Source organism: Salmo salar, chromosome 01 (genome assembly GCF_965601325.2).
Source record: "Salmo salar chromosome 01, fSalSal1, whole genome shotgun sequence".
Lineage (NCBI taxonomy): Eukaryota > Metazoa > Chordata > Actinopteri > Salmoniformes > Salmonidae > Salmo > Salmo salar.
The window spans coordinates 66,640,967-66,666,379 of record NC_138291.1 but is presented as its reverse complement, the minus strand read 5'-3'; the positions used below and the strand labels follow the sequence as shown (position 1 = coordinate 66,666,379).

At 40.7% G+C, this 25,413-nt stretch overlaps 1 protein-coding gene across 1 annotated transcript in view; it reads left to right on the top strand.

Annotated features, from left to right (window-relative positions):
- Nucleotides 1–2,420: 2,420 nt before the first annotated feature.
- Nucleotides 2,421–25,413, top strand: part of LOC106607391 (receptor-type tyrosine-protein phosphatase epsilon) — a 63,450-nt gene continuing 40,457 nt past the window's right edge. Inside the window, exons 1-2 of the mRNA XM_014204316.3 lie at nucleotides 2,421–2,750; nucleotides 21,822–22,124. Coding sequence (XP_014059791.2) covers nucleotides 22,007–22,124 — 118 coding nt within the window. The 5' untranslated portion in view covers nucleotides 2,421–2,750; nucleotides 21,822–22,006. The remainder of the gene's footprint in view (nucleotides 2,751–21,821; nucleotides 22,125–25,413) is intronic.

Here is a 25,413-nt window from a genome sequence, read left to right as displayed (position 1 = left end):
TAAACTGAATTTATTCAAAATAGACAAATATAATACAATAAAGCGAGCCCACATAACGGACCGTCTAACATACAAACAATTACTCACAAACAAACATGGGGGAACAGAGGGTTAAATAATAAACAAGTAATTGGGGGATTGAAACCAGGTGTGTAAGACAAAACAAATGGAAAATGAAAAATGGATCGGCGATGGCTAGAAGGCCGGTGACATCGACCGCCGAACATTGCCCGAACAACGAGAGGGACCGACTTCGGCGGAAGTCGTGACAAGGTGTGCAGAGTCCTGGCACCCTTTGAGCAGGTCACTGTGGAGAGAGGTACAGTAAGCAGTTATTACTACATCATTATTTAATCCAGTATTATATATGTATATGAGCAGTAGATGAGAATGTAGTATCAGTAGACAAAACATGAACCTGAACAAATAAGTTACTGTTCTCTATTTTCAGCTATGTGACAGCCTCAAAAATGGTACTCCTGTGTAAGGGTCTGGAGCGAATCACAGCTAGCCGCCAGAGAGAAGCAAATTTAACCACAGGACATGTGACAGAGTTGATGGAGACCCTATGTTCATCAATGGACAACGTTCCACAGAATGGAACATAATCACGTGCTATCAGAAACCGCTGCACTTGACCCCAGGTTTAAGAAGTTAGCCTTCAGTGATGCCAGAGCGATTGATGAGGCTCTTCAAAAAATAACCTCAGCAGCAGGGAGGGACAGCCCCAGCGGTCAGCTGGCTCAGGCACCAGGCCAACAGGAAGAAGAGGGATTAGATGGAGCAGAAGCACCAGCAGTGCCACAAACGTCTGCTGTTTGGATGCTGTTTGACAAGAGAGTAACTGGGGATGCAGCACGAAGGAATCCCTCAGCAAATGCCATAATGGAGGTCTGATCCTGCAGATCCTCTGAGCTAGTGGAAGAACAAGGCCTCTGTCTACCCATGGCATACTAAAGTCATTACAGGGAGACTCTGCATAGTGGCCACATCCGTTCCCTCTGAGAGGGTCTTCTCGAAAATGGAACAAATAATTACTGAGAGAAGAAACCGCATCAGCACCTCGAAAGTGAGGCAGCTTCCATTTCTGAATGCAAATCTCTCATAAAAGCAAAATATGGTCAGCATTGCTGTGTGCTGCTGGTTATAACATGGCAATAAAGAACAGAGAAAAGAGGGACCAGTTTAATGTTTTAAGTGGGATGCTGCAGTTTTGCAAAAATGTTTTTATTTTTTTAATATGTTGCAATATTCTATTATTGTCACGTTTTATTTCCTCTAGTTTGGTTAGGTCAGGGTGTGATATGGGGTGGGCAATCTAGGTTTTGGTATTTCTATGTTCCATTCTATGTTTTCTATTTCTTTGTGTTGAGCCGAGTATGGTTCCTAATCAGATGCAGTCTATCGTTGTCTCTTATTAGGAATCATACTTAGGCAGCCCTTTTTCCCTCCTTCCGTTTGGGATCTTGTTTCTGTACAGCTCAGTTTAGCCTGCGGAATGTGACGTTGTTTATTGTTTTGATTTAGTGGTCTGAGTAAAAATAAATGTATCATGAGCACTCACCACGCTGCACCTTGGTCTACTCCTTTTGACGATCATCACAATTATGCTGTTCAGATTGTATTCGTTTTGAATGGTTAGATTTATATGCACTTTGTTTATATACATTAAAATGTTATACTTTAAATGCAAATGTTTAATAGCGTCCTTTTTCATAACAAACCAATGCATTTTTAAATACATTGTGGTTAAGTATGATTTAATAATAATTGTTTTAATACCAATCATAGTCCAACTATCGCAAACTGACTTGAAAAGATATAAAACATATTTTTTTAAAGATCCGTTTGGGAGCCAAAAGAGCCGGCTCTTTTTGGTGAGTTGAGCCGAACGAGCCGGCTCACTGAAAAGATACGGAATTCCCATCACTATTCACCTCCCTAGGCCCTGAGACACTGTTGGCTATCCATTGTTTGTGTGTGTGTTGTAGGCTATGTTTGCTCTCTCTTACCAGCAGATGGCTCTGCTGATAGCCTACCGTAGTTATTGTATGATTCTCGAACAAGATAACAACGTTAATCAACCTTTAAATAAAACGGTGTAGGCTAATAATTAAGTGTGTAGCTTATGTTCAGGAATTAGTCATTGTAGGATAAATAGCTTAGAAAGGCCTAAACATAAAACAAAAACGACATATTTAGGCTACCAGAAAATCATCTAACTTTAATTCTCATCACTTGATGTGCTATGTGCCACGTGCCTTTTTATTAATATATATATATATATATATTAGGCCTATTACACGTATGCTAGTAGCCTACTTGTGCGATGTCACTTTAATTTAATTTCAATACGTAGGCGTGTTTACAGGAAAAACACAGAATCATAGAGAAAATTATTATCATGGAACGTCCAGCAGCTATCATCATTACGAATTGAGTGATGTAGATGATGCGCCGCTCTGCAGTGATGCTCACTCCGACCTGCCTGATGCAGATTCATGTAGCCAATGCGCCCCGTGGGACGGACCAGGTCTACTTCGCTCATAGCGACTTTTATACTACGGCATCATCGGCCGGGCAGCAAGATTAATCTTTTCCTAAGAGGTTTGCGGCATGGAAGATAGTCTTCATTTTCATATCCACATCTCATTAACACCAGCGAATAAAAACACATAGTTTTTTTTCTCAGCCAATAAACCATATAATTCCTCAAGACGCTGCGATATCACATTTCCTACATCTCTACGGTAAGAATGTATCTGCTTTGATGATGCCACTTCTTTCTATTCATATGCCAGCCTTAGCCTAGCAACCTGAGCCAAGTGAACAAATAAAAAAAACAGTTCTGAGATAGCTCTCTAATGTAGACCTATCCGATATAGCCTACCCAACCAATCATGTTTTACAATTCAATCCGTGTCAACGAGCACTGTGAATAGGCCTAGCGCATTTATATATGGCAGATTTCAAAACCTCTATTCTCATATTGTCCATGGCATATTGTGTGCAAGCTTTGAATGCAACATGAATAATTCGATATTTTGCGTACCGCAGTTCCTTAAATTAGCATGATACGAGGTTGGCGACGTCTACACTACAGTACGTACAGCAAACCCGTTCCTCTTGCGACCACCAAGAATGTTCACGAATGCATTAATTGATAACGTTTGATAACTGTGGATCTAAACCTGTTTAAATTGCACTTTTCTGTGCCTTCCGAAGCTCATATTCACCAGCAGTATCTTACACCGTCACTAAGGACAGGGTGTTGAGGTTAGCCCACCCGGTTTAGACTGAATCAGGCAGGGGCGAGGAGCAGAGAACACATTGGATATTTATTTGTAGGCTACCCAATACAGCAGCAGGTTGCCTAATGTCACAACTTTGGTTCACCCTTGACCACCTTCAATGATAGATGCTGTATGAGACATGTGCATCTTTTAAAAGTAGATATTCTAGCTGTGTACCTAAGAAATTGCTCGATACTGTAATTGGTAGGGGTGCATTAGATATGTTATCTATTGACATGGGTTTTTACAAGGGCTGGCAAACCATGCCAATATATCCTCCAAACACCACCTTCCCGGGCATTATCACTTTTATACAACGGGTTACCAACATATCAACATAATGATTGACATATTTTCATTAAAAAACGTTATTTTGATGAATTTATTCATACCATTTCATCCTTACACAAGATATATATATCCCCGACACAAATCTAGGGTTGCTATCCAAGCCAGGCTGGTCGTTAAGTATTTTTGTTCTATAGCTATGGACGTGACCCAAACGTTTCGTTCTAAATGTTCTATTGCAATGGTTATTTTGAGACATTTATTTCTAGTGACATTTATTTGGAGACATTCATAACAATTAGCTAATGATGCGATATTTCACATGGCATAGAAAATGTGCTCTCATCAGGACACTCTTCTTCAGAGGAGCTAGCGAACAACACAGCTAACCCAATCACGTCAAACCGAAGCTGGGTAGACTGCAAACTAGCTGCATTTCGTTTCTTTTCTATTGACATTTCTTTGTATATATCCATAAAAACTATGCTGATTCGTGATTTCGACTGGCTGATAAAAGCTGCCTGCCTGTATTTCTCGTCCCGACTCCCAACCCCTACATGTTCTTTACTATGGGACAGCTGGAGATCGAATTTCAATATTGAAACAATGTTGCCAATGTCAGAGCAACAGACAGCAAGGTTTATACAAAACTCTGCTATTGAAAACCAATGTCTAGTCTAAAAGAAATGGGAGATAATGGCTAGATGCTTTTTACAGTGGAGATCAACTTTATAAATTGTGTTGCTGAACTGATAGACAGACAGTGGATTGCGCAGTCAGATGGAACAGAGTAAATAGGCATTTCAACATAATAGCTTTAGCCAGTGGTAATTTGTGGAATTAGCACCGGCTAGAATGTGGTTTTAACCAATCAATGTTTAGGATTAGACCCACCCATTGTATAGTTAAGTGATAACGCCCGAGAAGCCGGTGTTTGGAGGATATATTGGCATGGGTGTTAGTCTCAGGCCTGCAAACCAGTGCCAATACGGGCATTATCACTTTTATATAACGGGTTGCCAACATATTAAAATAATGATTGACATATTTCAATTAAAAACTTTATTTTGCTGAATTTACTCATACTATTTCATCCTTCCACAAGATATAGTCCCGACACAAATCTAGGGTTGCTACCCAATACGGCTGGTCATTTATTCCATTGGTTCGGTTGCCAGAGACCGACCAAGTCGTTCAGTCTTTTTGTTCTGTATATATGAACATGACTCAGTCGTTCATTCTAAATGTTCCATTGCCATACTGGCTGGCAACGTTCTTATCCCTTGCTTGCTATTGCTACAGTGCCTTGCAAAAGTATTCATCCCCTTTGGCGTTTTTCCTATTTTGTTGTATTACAACCTGTAATTTAAATAGATTTATATTTGGATTTCAAGTAATGGACATACACAAAATAGTCCAAATTGGTGATGTGAAATGTAAAAAAATTACTTGTTTAAAAAAAATGTTAAAAACTAAAAAGTGGTGCCTGCATATGTATTCACCCCTTTGTAATGAAGCCCCAAAATAAGATCTGGTGCAACCAATTACCTTCAGAAGTCACATAATTAGTTAAATAAAGTCCATCTGTGTGCAATCAAAGTGTCACATGATCTGTCACATGATCTCAGTATATATATACACCTGTTCTGAAAGGCCCCAGAGTCTGCAACACCACTACTTCGAACATCCCATGGAGCACCATTAAATCCATTATTAAGAAATGGAAAGAATATGACACCACAACAAACCTGCCAAGAGAGGTCCAGGCAAGGAGGGCATTAATCAGAGAGGCAACAAAGAGACCAAAGATAACCCTGAGGGAGCTGCAAAGCTCCACAGCGGAGATTGGAGTATCTATCCATAGGACCACTTTAAGCCGTACACTCCACAGAGCTGGGCTTTACGGAAGAGTGGCCAGAAAAAAAGCCATTGCTTAAAGAAAAAAAAGAAGCAAACACGTTTGGTGTTCGCCAAAAGGCATGTGGGAGACTCCCCAAACATATGGAAGAAGGTACTCTGGTCAGATGAGACTAAAATTGAGCTTTTTGGCCATCAAGGAAAACGCTATGTCTGGCGCAAATCCAACACCTCTCATCACCCCGAGAATCTCAACCCCACAGTGAAACATGGTGGTGGCAGCATCATGCTGTGGGGATATTTTTCATTGGCAGGGACTGGGAAACTGGTCAGAATTGAAGGAATCGTGGATGGTGCTAAATACAGGGAAATTCTTGAGGAGAAACCTGTTTCAGTCTTCCAGAGATTTGAGACTGTTACGGAGGTTCACCTTCCAGCAGGACAACGACCCTAAGCATACTGTTAAAGCAACACTCGAGTGGTTTAAGGGGAAACATTTAAATGTCTTGGAATGGCCTAGTCAAAGCCCAGACCTCAATCAAATTGAGAATCTGTGGTATGACTTAAAGATTGCTGTACACCAGCGGAACCCATCCAACTTGATGGAGCTGGAGCAGTTTTGCCTTGAAGAATGGGCAAAAATCCCAGTGGCTAGTTATAGAGACATACCCCAAGAGACTTGCAGCTGTAATTGCTGCGAAAGGTGCTTCTACAAAGTATTGACTTTTGCATCTTGAAAGTGGTAGGCATGTTGTGTAAATCAAATGATACAACTCCCCCCAAAATCTATTTTAATTCCAGGTTGTAAGGCAACAAAATAGGAAAAATGCCAAGTGGGGTAAATACTTTCGCAAACCACTGTAGCTAGCCAACTCGGCTAATTTTCAGTCAAGTCCAACAGTGCAGACAGAATAACAACAGTAGCTGCATTTGTTTAAGCTGTTTGCTAGTGACATTTATTTATTTGGAGACATCCGTAACAATGACCTAATGAGGCACGATTTCGCCTGGCATAGAAAATGTGCTCTCTCTTTAGGACACTGTTGTTCAGGGGAGCTAGCCAACAACACAGCTAACACAATAACTTCAAACTGAAGCTGGAAAGACTGCAAACTAGCTGCACTTCGTTTCGTTTTACCTTTTTTCAATTTGCATGTCTTTGTATATATCCATAAAAATGATGCCAGCTGATTCATGATTTCGACTGGCTGAGAAAAGCTGCCTGCCTCTCTCTCGGCCCGAATCCCAAACCCTACACGTTCATTACTATGGGGACAGTTGGAGATCGAATCTGAATATTGAAACAATGTTGCAAATGTTGGAGAGATAGACAGCAAGGTTTATACAAATCTCTGCTGTTGAAAACTACATGTTTGTCTAAAAGAAATGTGAGATAATGTCTAGATGCTTTTTATAGTGGAGATCAAGTTTATAACTTCCCTGCCTGGGCTGATGAGACATTGGATTGCGCAGTGAGAGGCAACAGAGTAAAAAGGCATTTCAACGTCATAGCTTTTAACCAATCAGTGTCCATGGTTTAGACCCACCCATTGTATAAATACATTTATGTGTGCTCTTCGTTTAGGTAATGTTGATTCTCCTGTCATGTTTATAACAGGAGCCTGCATTTAACCTTTCAGACAGGTTTCTGGGGGACTGGATTGATTGAATGTGTGCTGTGTTTGTTTGCATACCTTTCTAAAATCCGATCCTCTTAACAAAGGCACATCATTGAAAGGATATACCACGTGCAACAAGTCATTTCTCTGTTTAATGTGAAGAAACCCTATTAGCCTGTATAACAGCAAATAGACTCTGAGGTACATTTGTCAGTAATTGGTCCAATATGTGACATAGGCCTAGCATTCAAATTAATCAGTATTCTCATGCATGAATTATAGATGTTATTCATTCACAATATCAGTGCTGTAATATCCTTCAGTTCTATCCCTGATCAAATGACCAAAATAAAGCTAGATAATTTTAGACTGATAAACAGATGCTTCATCCAGAAGTCGATGAATAATATATTGGCTTTTTTACAGACCTGGAGATATGTGGGATGGGATTAGATACGTGTTGCTTAAATGGAGATGATTCATTTCATGATTACTTTTTTTTCATGTCCTGATTCACATTCTGGGTAGTGGGTAATCACTTCAATAACAGTGTTTCTCAGGTTTGGCTTTTGCTTAATTGCAATTCAGTTAAAGACAGACATTTCAAACAAATGGCATAGTTTATACTGTATGTGTATTTTGTGTGTAACACACCCATGGTTGCCCAGGGTTGTTATATGAATGTCAAGATCCACTTCCGTGCTCTGACATTGTTTGCTGAAAAGATTCAGATTGCCATCTGCCTAAGGAATAATTCAATGGTTGCCATAGAAGCACAATTATATTACAGCTATAAAATCTAATCCTGCAGCCTTTACAGTCCCATCAGGTATGCAGTTGGACATCGGATGGATAAAAAGGGGAGGGAGAGATTAGATGAGAGGGAGTGGATATGGATGAATTGTCCATCTCTGAGGAGAATGAGTCTAGATAGAGGTCAATTTAGCCATTTTCCCTGCTAATCTGAAGTGGGAATTGGCTGTGAACTGTTTACCATTCCATCCATAGGGAGGACACTGGGAAGCCGTGTTCACTTCACTGTGTTTGCAAATCGCAGGAAATAAACACAAAGGCTACATTGTCCATCTTTCATTATTCATATTCTGCTTGGAGTATGCTGCAAGATTTGGGGTTTCGTTCATTAAAATCTTTGCAAGGATTGAGTTGCATAGTATTGCCAGGAAGTGTTAAAGTGGCTGGCTGATATAAAAATGTATGAAATCTCATAGAAAATGTACAGTTTATTTTGAACTGCCCTGTATACCCAAATGTGCTGATACAATCAACACGGTTTATGTTTAAACCCCTGGTAGTATGCTCCTACTTGGCTCATTTGGCATATATTGCAGACCATATGGATTGACTGACAATTGCAAACCACCCTGGTGTGTGTTCTACTAAAGCTGAGATTGAAGGGTGCATCTGAGCTTATTGCTACTATACATCTGTTTGTGAGCAGCTGGGTAATTACAATTGGGATGATGAAGTTAAGAGGCTCTAGAATGTTGTTATATTTTATTTAGTCTGCTTTGTGTCCTTGAAATAGGATGCTTAAGAAGTCTTCTGTTGCTAAGAGGCCTGCTGGAGTGAGAGAAAGTAAAATAGAGAGAAGAAGCAGAGCGACCTTGTATGCACGTGTGTGCATGCACATAGGCTAAATCTGTCCCTGGGGGAGAGGAAACATGACACATTGAAGTATCAACCTGAGTTTGCATGTTACAATGCATTAGTCACACTGGAGCAAACCAAGTTGATAAGTTATGCCTGGCCTTTCACTTCCCTGTAGTGAAAGCTGTGGGAGGAGGTTGGCTTGCCAAAAAAATACACAACAACGTTTCCTTGTAATCAGAATGATAAACTGTGTGGGAATGGAATTGCCCATGCTCCTTATATGGATTGTGGGATGTGGGACATGTCAGTTATAGTGCACTGCCTTACAAAACCTCTATCTATGTTATCATCATTGGGCCTTTGCATAAGATTACTGTAATAGACAGTTTATTGTAGCATCACAGAGAGCAAGGTCATCAACAGGATGACCACATCGACAAGTCGTGATCGACTGTTGTGTGTTGCACATCAGATATCATTCAACAACTTGATGTGTCCTGATCTGACTCAGTGGAGAGGATGTTCATTTATAGGGAATGCCAGTGGTTACAGTGAGTAGATGTTGAGGGAGAGAAGGAAGTGTCTTTTCACTTTAATGTGCCCGTCTGCAAGCTAACACAAAGAGCTGTTTCTTTAAAACTCTTAACTTAAGCAGTCATGAAACCCAGCTGTGAGAAGCTAATTTGAAACATTTGAAAAGATGACGGTGCTGCGTAGTTCTTGAATGGCATCCTAGAAACTGAAACTGTAAAGTACAGTATGTTTTATGATTCCCGTGTGGCTCAGCTGGTAGAGCATGGCACTTACAACGCCAGAGTTGTAGGGTTCGATTCGCATGCGGGACCAGTACGAAAAATGTATGCACTGGGAGAGTGTATGCTAAATTACTAAATTGTAAAATTATTATGACACTAATTACCATGTATTTCCCATCATTGTGGAATAACTAATGTTTATTTTTCAGCATGATGAACATGTGAGGAGTTCTGATAAAGTTGGACCCCACATTGTAGAGGATACGTTGAGTTGTAATTGTAATGATTATGTTTGCCAGTTCCTGGTCCCGCCTTGGCTGTGGCCTAGAAGTGTAATTTTTGGTCCCCTAAAACTCAAGGGTGGGGATCTCTGGAGCCATTGGTTGAGGTTTTCTTTGCTCTTCCGTCCACGCTCTAAATCGATCACAGTCATTTATGACATGAAATGCAATATCTGTGATGAATATGTATCTAGCATTTCAAAGGCAAAGCTCCACACATCCACCTGGCAAAACCTCCTCAAACGTCCCCACACATCCGTGTTCAGTATGTCTAGAAACCACAACTACAGATGTTAGATGTCCTGCATCCCAGAAATATATCGACATGCACGTGGAATAGCCCTTTTAACTCTTTCTGCTTAAAGATGCTTCGTAGTGGAGCAACTAGCAAGGCACTTCCCTTAAAATACAACATAATCTTATGTCATTAACTAAGAAGCCTACAATGTATTTGTAATCCAACACTGGCATTTAAAATGTCACATTATTTGGAAATATTTTCCAATCAATGTTTTGGCTGCTATGTGGAGGCTATGCATGGCTTATGCACTACTTGATGCTGTGTGTTTGTAAGTAAGTTTGAATGAATGATCAAGTCACAGATGAGTGCTACATGATGACTTCACACATACAATCTTAATGACTGGCATATGTCCTCTCTCTTAGCCAATGGGCAAATTGAGTAATTATTCTGGCCTATAGCATGTCTACTTTACACTGTAAAACCTTTCCCTGTAATATACAGCATTATATTGACAGCAGAGTTGCCAACTAAATACTGTATGTTTTCTTTACAGCAGGGATGCTGTAAAATGATTTACAGTAAGAAAAACAGTGGTATTATACAATACAGCATTATACTGTAGCATACTGTAATCACTACAGCAACACAGCTGTATTATATAATTACAGTTGTTTGCTGGCAACTCTGCTGCCAGTATAATGCTGTAAATTTACAGTACATAATGTTACCATAATCAGGTTCATGGTACCAATGCTCTTACTGTAATATTTTTACAGTAATTGCATGGTGTTGGTGCAAGAAGGTTGGCTGCTTGGTAATGTGCTCATATATAGCATATCAAATATATATGTGGTTGTACCACCTAGCTATCTTAAGATGGATGCACTAAGTAAGTCACTCTGGATAAGAGCATATGCTAAATGACTCAAATAAAAACAAATATATTAAAAAAATGTATATATATATGTACCAGTCAAAAGTTTGGACAAACCTACTCATTCAAGGTTTTTTTTTATATTGTACTATTTTCTACATTCTTTAATAATAGTGAAGACATCAAAATGATGAAATAACACATGGAATCATGTAGTAATCAAAAAAGTGTTAAACAAAACAAAATATATTTGAGATTCTTCAAAGTAGCCACCCTTTGCCTTGACTAAAGCTTTGCACACTTTTGGAATTCTCTCAACCAGCTTCATGAGGTAGTCACCAGGAATGCATTTCAATTAAAAGGTGTGCCTTGTTAAAAGTTCATTTGTGGAATTTCTTTCCTTAATGCGTTTGAGCCAATCAGTTAGTTGTGTTGTGACAAAGTAGGAGTGGTATACAGAAGATAGCCCTATTTGGTAAAAGACCAAGTCCATATTATGGCAAGAACAGCTCAAATAAGCAAAGATAAATGACAGTCCATCATTACTTTAAGACATGAAGGTCAGTCAATCCGGAAAATTTGAAGAACTTTTAAAGTTTCTTGAAGTGCAGTCACAAAAACCATCAAGTGCTATGATGAAACTGGCTCTCATGAGGAGCGCCACAGGAAATGAAGACCCAGAGTTACTTCTGCTGCAGAGGATACGTTCATTAGAGTTACCAGCCTCAGAAATTGCAGCCCATATAAATGCTTCACAAAGTTCAAGTAACAGACACATCTCAACATCAACTGTTCAGAGGAGACTGTGTGAATCAGGCCTTCATGGCCGAATTGCTGCAAAGAAACCACTACTAAAGGACTCCAATAATAGGAAGCGACTTGCTTGGGCCAAGACACACGAGCAATGGACATTAGACTGGTGGAAATCTGTCCTTTGGTCTGATGAGCGCAAATTTGAGATTATTGGTTCCAACTGCCGTGTCTTTGTGAGACGCAGAGTAGGTGAGTGATGATCATCACGTGTGGTTTTCACTGTGACGCATGGAGGTGTGATGGTGTGGGGGTGCTTTGCTTTTGACACTGTTTGTGATTTGTTTAGAATTCAAGGCACACTTAACCAGCATGGCTACCACAGCATTCTGCAGCGATACACCATCACATCTGGTTTGCGCTTAGTGGGACTATCATTTGTTTTTCAACAGGACAATGACCCAACACACCTCCGGGCTGTGTAAGGGCTTTTTGGCGAAGGAGAGTGATGGAGTCCTGCATCATGTTGAGAGTGTGTGTGTTTATATATATTTATATACACACTCACAGTGCCTTCGGAAAGTATTCAAACCCCTTGACTTTTTCCACATTTTGTTATTATTGTTGATTACTGCAACTCGCTGTTGGCTGGGCTCCCTGCCTGTGCCATTAAACCCCTACAACTCATCCAGAACGCCGCAGCCCGTCTGGTGTTCAACCTTCCCAAGTTCTCTCACGTCACCCCGCTCCTCCGCTCTCTCCACTGGCTTCCAGTTGATGCTCGCATCCGCTACAAGACCATGGTGATTGCCTACGGAGCTGTGAAGGGAACGGCACCTCCATACCTTCAGGCTCTGATCAGGCCCTACACCCAAACAAGGGCACTGCGTTCATCCACCTCTGGCCTGCTGGCCCCCCTTCCTCTGAGGAAGCACAGTTCCCGCTCAGCCCAGTCAAAACTGTTCGCTGCTCTGGCACCCCAATGGTGGAACAAGCTCCCTCACGACGCCAGGACAGCGGAGTCAATCACCACCTTCCGGAGACACCTGAAACCCCACCTCTTTAAGGAATACCTAGGATAGGATAAAGTAATCCTTCTAACCCCCCCCCCCCCCCCCCTTAAAAGATTTAGATGCACTATTGTAAAGTGGTTGTTCCACTGGATATCATAAGGTGAATGCACCAATTTGTAAGTCGCTCTGGATAAGAGCGTCTGCTAAATGACTTAAATGTAATGTAATGTAAATGTAATGTTATGTTAGCCTTATTCTAAAAGGGATTAAAGAAAAAAAAAGTCCTCATCAATCTACACACAATACCCCATAATGACAAAGAAAAAACAGGTACATTTTTTTGGGGCAAACTGATATCACATTTACGTAAGCATTCAGACCCTTTACTCAGTACTTTGTTGAAGCACCTTTGGCAGCGATTACAGCCTCGAGTCTTCTTGGGTATGACGCTACAATCTTGGCACATCTGTATTTGGGTAGTTTCTCCAATTAGTCTCTGCAGATCCTCTCAAGCTCTGTCAGGTTGGATGGGGAGCTTCGCTGCACAGCTATTTTCAGGTCTCTACAGACATGTTCGGGCTCTGGTTGGGCCACTCAAGGTCATTCAGAGACTTGTCCTGAAGCCACTCCTGCATTGTCTTGGCTGTGTGCTAAGGGTTGTTGTCCTGTTGGAAGGTGAACCATCACCCCAGTCTGAGGTCCTGAGCGCTCTGGAGCAGGTTTTCATCAATGATTTCTCCTGCTCCATCTTTCCCTCGATCCTGACTAGTCTCCCAATCCCTGCCGCTGAAACACATCCCCACAGCATGATGCTGCAACAACCATGCTTCACCGTAGGGATGGTATTGGCTAGGTGATCAGCGGTGCCTGGTTTCCTCCAGATGTGACGCTTGGCATTCAGGCCAAAGAGCTCAATCTTGGTTTCCTCAGACCAGAGAATCTTGTTTCTCATGGTCTGAAAGTCCTTTAGGTGCCTTTTTGCAAACTCCAAGCTGGCTGTCATTTGCCTTTTTAGAGAAGTGGTTTCCGTCTGGCCACTCTACCATAAAGGCCTGATTGGTGGAGTGCTGCAGAGATGGTTATCCTTCTGGAAGGTTCTCCAATCTTCAATGGAACTCTTTCAGTGACCATTGGGTTCTTGGTAACCTCCCTGACCAAGTCCCTTCTTCCCTGATTGCTCTAGGAAGAGTCTTGGTGGTTCCAAACTTTAAGAATGACGGAGGCCACTGTGTTGTTGAAGACCTTCAATGCTGCAGAAATGTTTTGGTACTCTTCCCGAGATCTGTGCCTCGACACAATGCTGTCTCGGAGCTCTACTGACAATTCCTTTGACCTCATGGTTTGGTTTTTGCTCTGACATGCACTGTCAACTGTGGGACCGGTGTGTGCCTTTCCAAATCATGTCCAATCAATTGAATTTACCACAGGTGGACTCCAATCAAGTTGTAGAAACATCTCAAGGATGATCAATGGAAGCAGGATGCACCTGAGCTCAATTTTGAGTATCATAGCAAATGGTCTGAATAGTTATGTAAATAAGATATTTCAGTTTTTTATTTTGAATACATTTGCTAAAATGTCTAAAAACCTGTTTTCGCTTGATGATTATGGGGTATTGTGTGTAGATGAGGAAAAACATGTATTTAATCAATTTTAAAATAAGGCTGTAATGTAACAAAATGTGGAAATAGTCAAGGGGTCTGAATTATTTCCGAATGCACTGTAGGAATTCCCACTGTAAGGATTCTAACATACATGTTAGAATCACCTTTGGAGGTGATTACAGCTGTGGGTGTTTCTCTTTAAGTCTCTAAAAGCTTTGCACACTTGGATTGTACATTATCTGCTTATTATTATTTTCAAAATGCTTCAAGCTCTGTCAAATTGGTTGTTGATCATTGCTTGACAACTATATTCAAGTCTTGCCATAGATTTTCAAGAAGATTTAAGTCAAAACTGTATCATGGCCACTCAGGAACAATCACCGTCTTCTTGGTAAGCAAATCCAGTGTAGATTTGGCTTTGGGTTTTATTGTTTATTGTTATTGTCCTTCTGAAAGGTGAATTCATCTCCCAGTGTCTGGTGGAAAGCAGACATACCATGTTTGCCTGTGCTTAGCTCCATTTGGTTCATTATTTTCCTGAAAAACTCCCTACATAGTGTACGCTTAGCGATATTCCATGTTAGGGCAATGTGACTGATCTAGCCCCAGATAATAGTTTGGTAATTGATATTCACATATTTTTTAATTGCAAGTACTGCTTTTCTTCATTCACTTCCTCGTCTGTAAATAATATCATAGTGAAGAAACGTTAGTAAAAGTCCAGTAGAAAGCTAAAGCAGCATTATCTTTCCAGCTCCAGAGATCACTCACAGGGCCATTTCTGCCGGGATACACTATGATTCATATTTGACTGACAGCTTCTCTAATGTGATTTGTTTGTGCATGACCTGGTCAGGGGGTGGGGCTGTGCCATCAGTGACGGTCCTGTGTCAGTGTGGGGCTCCTGTGACTGTATCTGCTGGACTCTTGCAGGCTACTTTGCACAGCATGGTGATCAAGGGTTGAGGGAAATGTTTTATCATGTTTAGCCTTGCATGTTATTGTGCAATTGTTCATCTACAATCCAGTTTTTCACATTCTTGGATTACAAGTACGGAGTGCAGTTGTAATAACTTTACTATATTTTGTGACTTTCAGTGCTGTTGTACTTGTTTGAAAGTCACTCATTTATCATTAGGCAATGCTCTTTAGGTCATTGTGTTGCCATCACAAAAACAACTCCCAAAAAGTAAACTCACACCCATCTTTCTCCGTGGGGGTCCAGGTAGATTATGTATGCTCTGGCTGTCCTTGGCTGAGCCATACCATAATCCAGAGAATTTTTTCATTGTTTGTCATGGTATCGAAACAGACAGACACAATAGACACAAAATGTTGTACTGTGTCTACTAAATCATCAGGGAATAGATTATGACCTCCTTGTGATTTGTATGTTGTAGTCTCATCAGTAAACTGGTGTAGTTAAAATATGGGCTGAATGGACACTGCTTCAATTAGTCAAATGTATACTTCAGCCCAAAAAATTTATTACATTAGGAACATGTGAATTTATTAGTTTGTATATTTTTGTTGCTGTGAAACAGTGCACCTAGATGCATTCAGGGTCAATCCACTTAAAACCCTTTTAATAATATAAAGTAATTTATATGTTGGCATACACGAAAGATGGCAAACAGCTTTCATATGTTGCGTGGGTAAATATATGCTTAATTTGACTCAATCAAATCAAGTAAACTAGGGATGCACCGATATGACATTTTTGTCCGATACCGATATCCAATATTTTCCTTGCCATAGAAAACCTGATTACGATAACCGATATTTAACATTTTTGTGGCCTTTTAAGCATTCTAGTACAGTTAAATACTTAACACACACACATCTCAGTGCAAGAGGCATCACTACAGTCCCTGGTTCAAATCTGGGCTGTATCACATCCAGCCGTGATTGGGAGTCCCATAGGGCAGCGCACAATTGGCCCAGCGTTGTCCGGGTTTGGTCGTCATTGTAAATAATAATTTGTTCTTAACTGTCTTGCCTTGTTAAATAAAGGTTACACACACCACAGACACACACCAAACCACACTGACCAAAAAGTTATTTTGTTGGCATTTACGTATGTCTCCATTACCAGTAAAACGTAATCAAAACCTATTTCTTTCACTTACTTGCTGTGCTGTTTCGTTGTTCATTTGTTCAGTCTCAACCAGGATTTCATCATACATGTCAACCATTGAAGTTTCAGCTCTGTCTGTCCGTGGCCTCTCTTCCTCAGTGCGCACTGTCACTGTGTCCGTTTCCATCTTGTCCAGCTGTGTAGTGTACAATATGTAACACTTCACGTAAACCCTGTTTCTTGTCTGCATCGAAGTAGCGGTCCTTGTACCTAGCATCAAGCATGGTGGCGACACAGTAAAGAGGCTCAGAGAGAAAACCACCAAAACACTTGTTCACAGCCTCGAGTACTTTTGTAAGTTTTAACCCCACGGTGTGTGTCGACAGTTTTGTTGAGCAGGCGTTTCAATGCCATGACAGAGGGTATCACATCTGCTGCAGACGCAGTTGTCGTGTCTCTGACTATGATTAAATGGTATGACATGCTATTTTATCAAATCAATTACCTAACGTTTAATTGATTACGTGATTTAATTAAACCATGCAACAATTAAGCCATTAATAACCTGGGGCACCACGGAAGCATTAATTTTATATAGCTCGGTTATCTCCCAAATCCACTCTCTTAAAGATCTGAAGATCTTTACTATCAATAGCAGTCAATTGTTAATCGTCACCTTATTCAGTCTCATTCTGATTGTCGTAAGTACTTGGTTATCTGAACGAACCCTAGCTAATAAGTTGAATCAGCAATACACAAATTGGCTTAATTATTTATTTACTAAATACCTAAATAATCACACAGAATTACATATATACACAGGAAAGATCATACATCGATTACTAATCATGTCATGAAAAGCCCCTAGTGCTAACCCGATATGACGGCTGGTTACACAAAGGAAGGGGGTTGGGTTTGAATGAAAGAGTGGGAAGACTGAGGGACAAAGGGAATGGGTCTTTATCGGACCTTGAGAAGCTATGCTACCGTAAATACAGAATCTTATGCCTTCTAATAACCACTTATTCGGAAAATGAAAATGCAAGATATATTTACACTGAGCTGCGCTTCGATATGGGTCGAAGATGGAAGACTGGTTACCCAGCAGAGATCGTCATTGTCCTTTGAAGAATCTTTCTGATCGTAGTGTTATAGAGCGGATACGTTAAAGTACCCTGTCATTATTAGGAGATTGTCTGTCCTTTCCTAAGCCACGTACGTTTTCAGCTGCAGCTGATAACGCGACGTCTAGGAGGTATCACTTCTTATTTAGTGAATAATCGTTCAAAGTTCATACCAAGTTGCCACAATCAGATCACAGTGTATTCTGGCTGTTCTAGTGGAAAGTCCTAACATTTCTGGAACTAAATGTTAAGTTGTAGTTGAAATTAGCCCTTTAAATGAATGGACACCAGTCCTCACGTCATCAGGAACTATGGTTGACTTCCGTCAACGGGCTTTTGTATTGGGGGAGAGAAGGCCGTGTTTCATAGTTCTCAACCAATGTCTGTTCTCTTGGGTGTGGCCACTGAGAGAGCATAGTGTACTTATGAAAACAATTCTCTCATTTAGAAGCTAAAATTATATTTAATCTTTTCACAAATAGTTTCCTATTTAAAATTTAAATTGCACAACAATTCCATGTGAATCTGATAACTAGAATGTGTAGACTTTCCAAGATACAAGTTATGTCATTCTATCATCAGATATAATGTCCCAGACACCAACTGATCTGACATCATATTCTTTAAGTACCAACTGACACTTTCAACTGCTTGAGAAAGGGAAATATTGTTCTATTCCCCAACCTTTTGATGTTACCATACTCTCTCAATGTTAACAAAGGGCTTTCCAAGAGCCTATTCTGTAGATTGGAGAAAAAAGGGGGAAAGGTATTTATGGGGGGGTCATAAACCTCACCCAACAGGGCAACGTCATGACACAGTTGATTAGCTTATTTCTCTAATCAGTTGTTTGAATGGCGCTAGGAGTGTGTTCATGTTTCCAAGTTTCAAACATCTCAAATGCCATTGAAATGGCAGCAGCGGAATGAGAACCAGCACATTCTTGAGCATGCAATACGGCTTTCCTCAGTACGAAATCCTCGTCGACCCACTGTGTTGTCATACTCAGCATGCTCATTGAGCTGACATCGCTGGTCCAAATGTCAGTCGTGAAGCTAATAGCAGTGACACCCATAGCAAGTGGCTCATAGATGTGCATTTCAACAATACTGTGTAAGTCCGGTAGGGCAACATCTGAAAAATAGCGCCTACTTGGTAGTGTGTACCGGGGCTCGAGGTGCTCGACCAATCGGCAAAAGCCAACATCATCCACAACAGAGAACGGTTGATTGTCAAGGGCAATGAATTCCATTATCTGGTGTTAATGGATTTTGTCTTTGAGTTGTCTTGCTGAAATGTTCTTACTCTTTCAAATGACTGCTCGACTTGGACTTGTTTAGTTGTTGGAAGTGTGCACTTAGTATGTCTCTGCTTTTGTTATGTGTAGCTCTGTATTTTTCGTGGTGTCATTATGTCATCTAACTACGTTATATACAGTTGAAGTCGGAAGTTTACATACACTTAGGTTGGAGTCATTAAAACTCGTTTTTCAACCACTCCACAAGTTTCTTGTTAACAAAATATAGTTTTGGCAAGTCGGTTAGGACATCTACTTTGTGCATGACACAAGTCATTTTTCCAACAATTGTTTACAGACAGATTATTTCACTTATTATTCACTGTATCACAATTCCAGCGGGTCAGAAGTTTACATACACTAAGTTGACTGTACAGCTTGGAAAATTCCAGAAAATTATGTCATGTCTTTAGAAGCTTCTGATAGGCTAATTGACATCATTTGAGTCAATTGGAGGTGTACCTGTGAATGTATTTCAAGGCCTACCTTCAAACTCAGTGCCTCTTTGCTTGACATCATGGTAAAATCAAAAGAAATCAGCCAAGACCTCAGAAAAAGACCTCCAAGTCTGGTTCATCCTTGGGAGCAATTTCCAAACACCTGAAGGTACCACGTTCATCTGTACAAACAATAGTACGCAAGTATAAACACCATGGGACCACGCAGCCGTCATATCGCTCAGGAAGGAGATGCCTTCTGTCTCCTAGAGATGAACGTACTTTGGTGTGAAAAGTGCCAATCAATCCCAGATCAACAGCAAAGGACCTTGTGAAGAGGTTGGAGGAAATGGGTACAAAAGTATCTATATCCACAGTAAAACGAGTCCTATATCGACATAACCTGAAAGGCCGCTCAGCAAGGAAGAAGCCACTGCTCCAAAACCGCCATAAAAAAGCCAGACTACGGTTTACAACTGCACTTGCGGACAAAGATCGTACTTTTTGGAGAAATGTCCTCTGGTCTGATGAAACAAAAATATAACTGTTTGGCCATAATGACCATCGTTATGTTTGGAGGGAAAAGGGGGACGCTTGCAAGCCGAAGAACACCATCAGTATCATGTTGTGGGGGTGCTTTGCTGCAGGAGGGACTGTTGCACTTCACAAAATAGATGGCATCATGAGGGAGGAAAATTATGTGGATATATTGAAGCAAGATCTCAACACATCAGTCAGGAAGTTAATGCTTGGTCGCAAATTGGTCTTCCAAATGGACAATGACCCCAAGCATACTTCCAAAGTTGTGGAAAAATGGCTTAAGGACAACAAAGTCAAGGTATTGGAGTGGCCATCACAAAGCCCTGACCTCAGTCCTATAGAAAATATATGGGCGGAACTGAAAAAGCGTGTGCGAGCAAGGAGGCCTACAAACCTGACTCAGTTACACCAGCTCTGTCAGGAGGAATGGGCCAAAATTCACCCAACTTATTTTGGGAAGCTTGTGGAAGGCTACCCGAAACGTTTGTCCCAAGTTAAAGAATTTAAAGGCAATTCTACCAAATACTAATTGAGTGTATGTAAACTTCTGACCGACTGGGAATGTGATGAAAGAAATAAAAGCTGAAATACATCATGCTCTCTACTATTATTCTGACATTTCACATTCTTAAAATAAAGTGGTGATCCTAGCTTACGTAAGACAGGGAATTTTTACTAGGATTTTAAATGTCAGGAATTGTGAAAAACAGAGTTAAAATGTATTTGGCTAAGGTGTATGTAAACTTCCGACTTCAACTGTAGCTATGCACGTCAGCTTTGACATCGGTATTGCACATCGGCTTTGAACTAGACATTGGGCCGATGCCGATGTTGGCATTTTTAGTTAATATCATCCGTTTCCGATATACTAACCGATATATCGTGCATCCCTAAGTAAGCCAATGAACAGTGAAAGTCATGTACTGTCAACAGGGATAAGTAACTGTTTGTATGATATGTGTCAGCAGTTTTAGAATATGATCATTATCATGTAACCCAATAGAAGCTCCTTATCTGTCCCAGGTTCTCGTCCATTATTTCTAATCAGAGGAAACTGACATTGCACAATAGTTCTTCCCTTTTTCCTGGAGGCCCTATTTTCCCATCACAGCTCTGTGTGAGAGGGCTTCTCCAGCTAAGTTCACTGACTCACCTCTGCTTTGTCTCAGTGGCCGGGTGCTAACAATCTGGCTTTGTGTTTCCACTTGTGGGTAGAGGAACTCTGGGGCTGGGAGAGCGAGAGGGAGCGAGTAAGCACTCAGAGCCATGCTTTTTCCTTCGTACACTGCTAGAGCCATAGAGTAACGCCACAGTTAATGCTTTGTTTTGGGTGCTCAGATTCCAAAATGCAACAATGTGTAGCAATACTTAGTCGTTTAGACCACAATGGAATGAAACACAGCCAATTTCAAATATGTACAGAACTGGATGTGTTTCGTGTAGATTCCATAATAAAAACAGTATTGTGTATGTGTTTGGCTTGGCTGTCATGTAAAACATTTTAAGTATTCAATGTTTCTATTGTTGAGAAATAGCGTAACTGATTGTCTATTCCTCACTCTGTTCTGAAATTCTGCCGTGGGTGGGATTAGATTGCATGCTTAGCGATTTAATAGCTCTTGAAATGTTCATATTTTGCTTTGCCACACTGTGTGGGCTAGAACAAAGGGGTTTGTCTCAGTGCAGACAAAGAAACAGAATAACACACACACACACACACACACACACTCGTGACTGTGAACACTACACCCCTTCTCTTTCTTTCTCTCTTTTTCTCTCTCTATCCTCGACCCTCCCTTCTCTCACCCACACAGTCTAGCATAGTACAATCTCTCTCTACGGTACAGTTCACTCAATCAGACACCCATTCCTGGTGTACACAGGAAGTAGCTTTATAGTTTGTTCATCTCTTTTATAAAGACTTTTCCTCTGAGTCAGGCCCAAACAATGAGCAAGAGAAAAATGTATTTTGACTAACAAGCAGAGTGGAGTCCAGGTCATGACTGTATTCATTGAATTCCCTGGTCTTTTTGAAGCTATTTTGAATGTACTATATCTGGGGGTGTCACCATAGTAAGGAGGCAATGAGGTTTTCTATAGCCACTTTAATAGAAGCAACCATGGTCCAACCTTTTCTCTTGTCTTCTCTTTCTTCAGGTGGTATGTGTTTATGGAGATCACTGAGTTCGAGACGACTTTTAAACCGTGTCATGAACTGAAACTTGGAAGTCCCCTGAATCCCAGCCCACTGGACATTAGCTACAGGAACAAAGTGTGTCCTGATCACAACCAATACATCCCCGGCCAGTCCCACCAGACCCTGTTCCTCTGAGACTATGTGAATGTGGACTGTGTTATGGGTACAGAACCCCAAGTGCCCAGTCAGGAAGAGAATCAGACTTTCAGGCTGCTATGGACTATTGGATCAACTCCTGAATCCTGTCAGCTCTGCTTGGAACTGTGAGTAAACCCTGAGTCAATTTCATTTAAACTCAATCAATTTAGGGAATCAATCTAAATGCCATCTATTAATGCAAAGGGCCCCTTGTTTTCAATTAGGATTTAAATTCAATTCTTGAAATACTTTGTTGACCCTGACCATTCTTCCGACACAGTGATATAGGAGATTACAAAAACAAGATTATGGTACAGCTTCAATGTCAGTGCATATGATACTGTGACGACTTGTGTGTATGGATAAGCTTAGTGCATGTTGGCTGAAAGCAAATCCCATAACAGAGGCTCAATACAGTTTCATGCTTTTGAACAGGCAAATATTCAACCTTCCATCATCCTACAACAAAGGAAACAGTTTGTGTCAACTAGCCATTCTTTTGACAATTGATGCCATAGAGTTGTAAAGCATATAGTGGTGATTGTGATATTTGTCTGTAGCATGACCTGCTTCTTACCAGTGAAGCCATCCTTCCCTCTAGTACTGTTGCTGTTTGTCTGATAGGGAAGTTTCCCATTATGGCGGCTAATGCTTTACCCAGGGCCTAGACATGTATCTTTTCCAGCCTCTCATCTCTCTTTTCATCCTCTCCTCTGTTCACCCGCCCTTCTGACATGTATTTGTTTTGCACTTCAACTGACTGCTCCAGCCAGACAGCCATGCTACTGAATGTGTTTGGGACACAGGGGCGGAAATCCCGGGGAGGACGGGGGGGACACGACCCCCCCCATCCTGGGAAAAATATGATTTGTCCCCCCCAATATATCACTGAAACATAACTATGTAATTTAAATAATATTAATAATACGCAATGAAAGCAATTGTGCTGATTATAGACACTTAATAGCGCGTTTTTAAGTTTCAAAAGATTGCGACCCCCCCACCCTTTTCCTCACAATGGTTTGATCCACTGGCAAGGGAACAGAGGGGTCGTAGCCACTGTCTGAAAGGCACTCAATGAACGTAACTGACGTGAGGTTAATCCAGTCAATCGCGCACACACACTAGCTGAATATGCAGAGCTAGCGCGCAAATATTAACTATTAAGCTAGCTAGTACCTATTCCATTTATGTGGCCTCGTCAAAGATGGAATCTTTGCTATCGTCAATTTATTCCGAGATCAGCATGCAGATGATGTAAGTTAGTGCTTCAAAGTCCCTGTGATAAGGTTAGCGATAAACTGAAGTCCAAACTGAACAGAACTACACTCTCTTCTACCATTGTCTTAAATATATTTAATGGTCTTGTTGCAAAAGCTAAATTGTCGCAAGGGAACTTTTATTTATTTATTTTATTTAACCCGGGTAGCAAAGATTATAGCAAACACCACTGAAACTGAATTGGTGCTCGCTAGCTTTGCAAATTCAGCTATTGTTGGAAGCCAGCCAATATGAAACAAACTATTAACATTACAAAAGGTTGCCTCATATGTTGTGTAAATGGTGAACTCATACAGCTGTCAAGTCTTGTCATTTTAATCAGTTTCACATTTGCTAGCTACCTAGAATGATAAAAGATAAGATGATAGAAGCCCATCTCCTACTGTAAATAACCTACACACTGTGTGTGTGTGTAGCCAGCCAGCCAGGTAGAAAAATGGCAGAAAAATAAAAGACGGACATCAGAGTATTTTTCAGTACACCAAAACGCAAAGTAAGAACCCTAGTAGCCTAATATCTCAAAGATTAGTTGATAAAATGTTCATAAGAAAGAAATGAAATTCTAATGGAAATGTTTCACAATGATGTCATTAGGCAGAGCAGGCAACAGATGGCACACAGACAGCAGAGTTGGGGACAGATATGCAGGGACAGACTGGCAGAGACAGGGAGTCTCAGGTAAGTTAGTTGAGTCTTTGTTTGGCAACATTATGAAAGGTTCTCCATTTTTTTTACTTGTAAAATAGGAACATAATTGGAAAATGCCATGGATACCCCCACTCTCAACTTAAACTGGTGACTGAACTAAGATTTGTTAAAGGCAATGGTATTGCTGTTGTGAGTAGTTGTGTAGTTTTGGGTACCGGTAGTTAGGAGTACGGCAAACACCTTATTTCTTTGGTTCCTCAATATACATTTACCATATTACAATGTAGGCTATGTGTTACAGCACTACTTTTGGTGTCCCCCTCAGGAATTGCTCTTGAGAAAATTTCATGTAATTGTCCCCCCCAAAGTTGATATCAGATTTTCGCCCCTGGTTTGGGTGTTGCTTTCCACTGTCTTTCATTTTTCTCTCCTTGTAAAAAAAAATGTTTTTAGGTTTTATTGATTCATGGAGAAATCTGAAGTTAAATGGATGTGGATTGGGTTGCCACATGAAGATTAATGTTTTATCTTTGTTTCATAAGACAAAGGGTACACTATTTTAAATGTTTTTATTTAACTAGGCAAGTCAGAAAATAACAAATTCTTATTTACAATGACTGCCTAGCCCAGGCCAATTGTGCACCGCCCTATGGGACTCCCAATCACGGCTGGATGTGATGCAGCCTGGATTAAAACCAGGTACTGCAGTGACGCCTCTTCCACTGAGATGCAGTGTCTTAGACCTCTGCGCCACTCGGGAGCCACTAGTCTAGCCAATCTGATGAAATCTCTTTGAAATTGGAGATAAGGAAAGATTTCGTGTGCTCTAAATGGAATGCTATATTTTGGATGCCTTTTTTATGCTTGGATACAATTTTGCAATCCATGTATGTTTGCACTATGTCCATTGGTAAAGAACATACACAAAACATATTTCCATGCTCGCGGATACAGTATACATTGTCCTCTGACATTGGAACCCGTAAGATATGTTTTAACAATTTATAAACCATTCATTTTTTAATCCATGGCTCATTCATTACTGTGTGCCCTTTAGCTGGGATCATCTGGGTTCTTGTCAGGTTGTATACCGTAATGTTTTTCTTTACCCACATGTCAGAGTGGATATTTTGGGAACAATGGACAATTAGAAATTCAAATGCATACTCTTCATCAGATGAGAGCGGATTTCAGTTATACGTGTGTGTGTGTGTGTGTGTGTGTGTGTGTGTGTGTGTGTGTGTGTGTGTGTGTGTGTGTGTGTGTGTGTGTGTGTGCGTGTGTGTGTGCAGACATACAATAGCTTTCAGGGCTTACTGAAGTAAAGTAACAATGAACATTAGGATTTTCCACTCAGGGTTATGGCTGGGATTAATATTTACCCACCTATAACCATCAGTGTTGCTGACGGTCAAACTAGATCAGAGGGGATTCATCACATTTAAACAGTTACTTTCACTTCATTTGATGCACATACAGTACCAG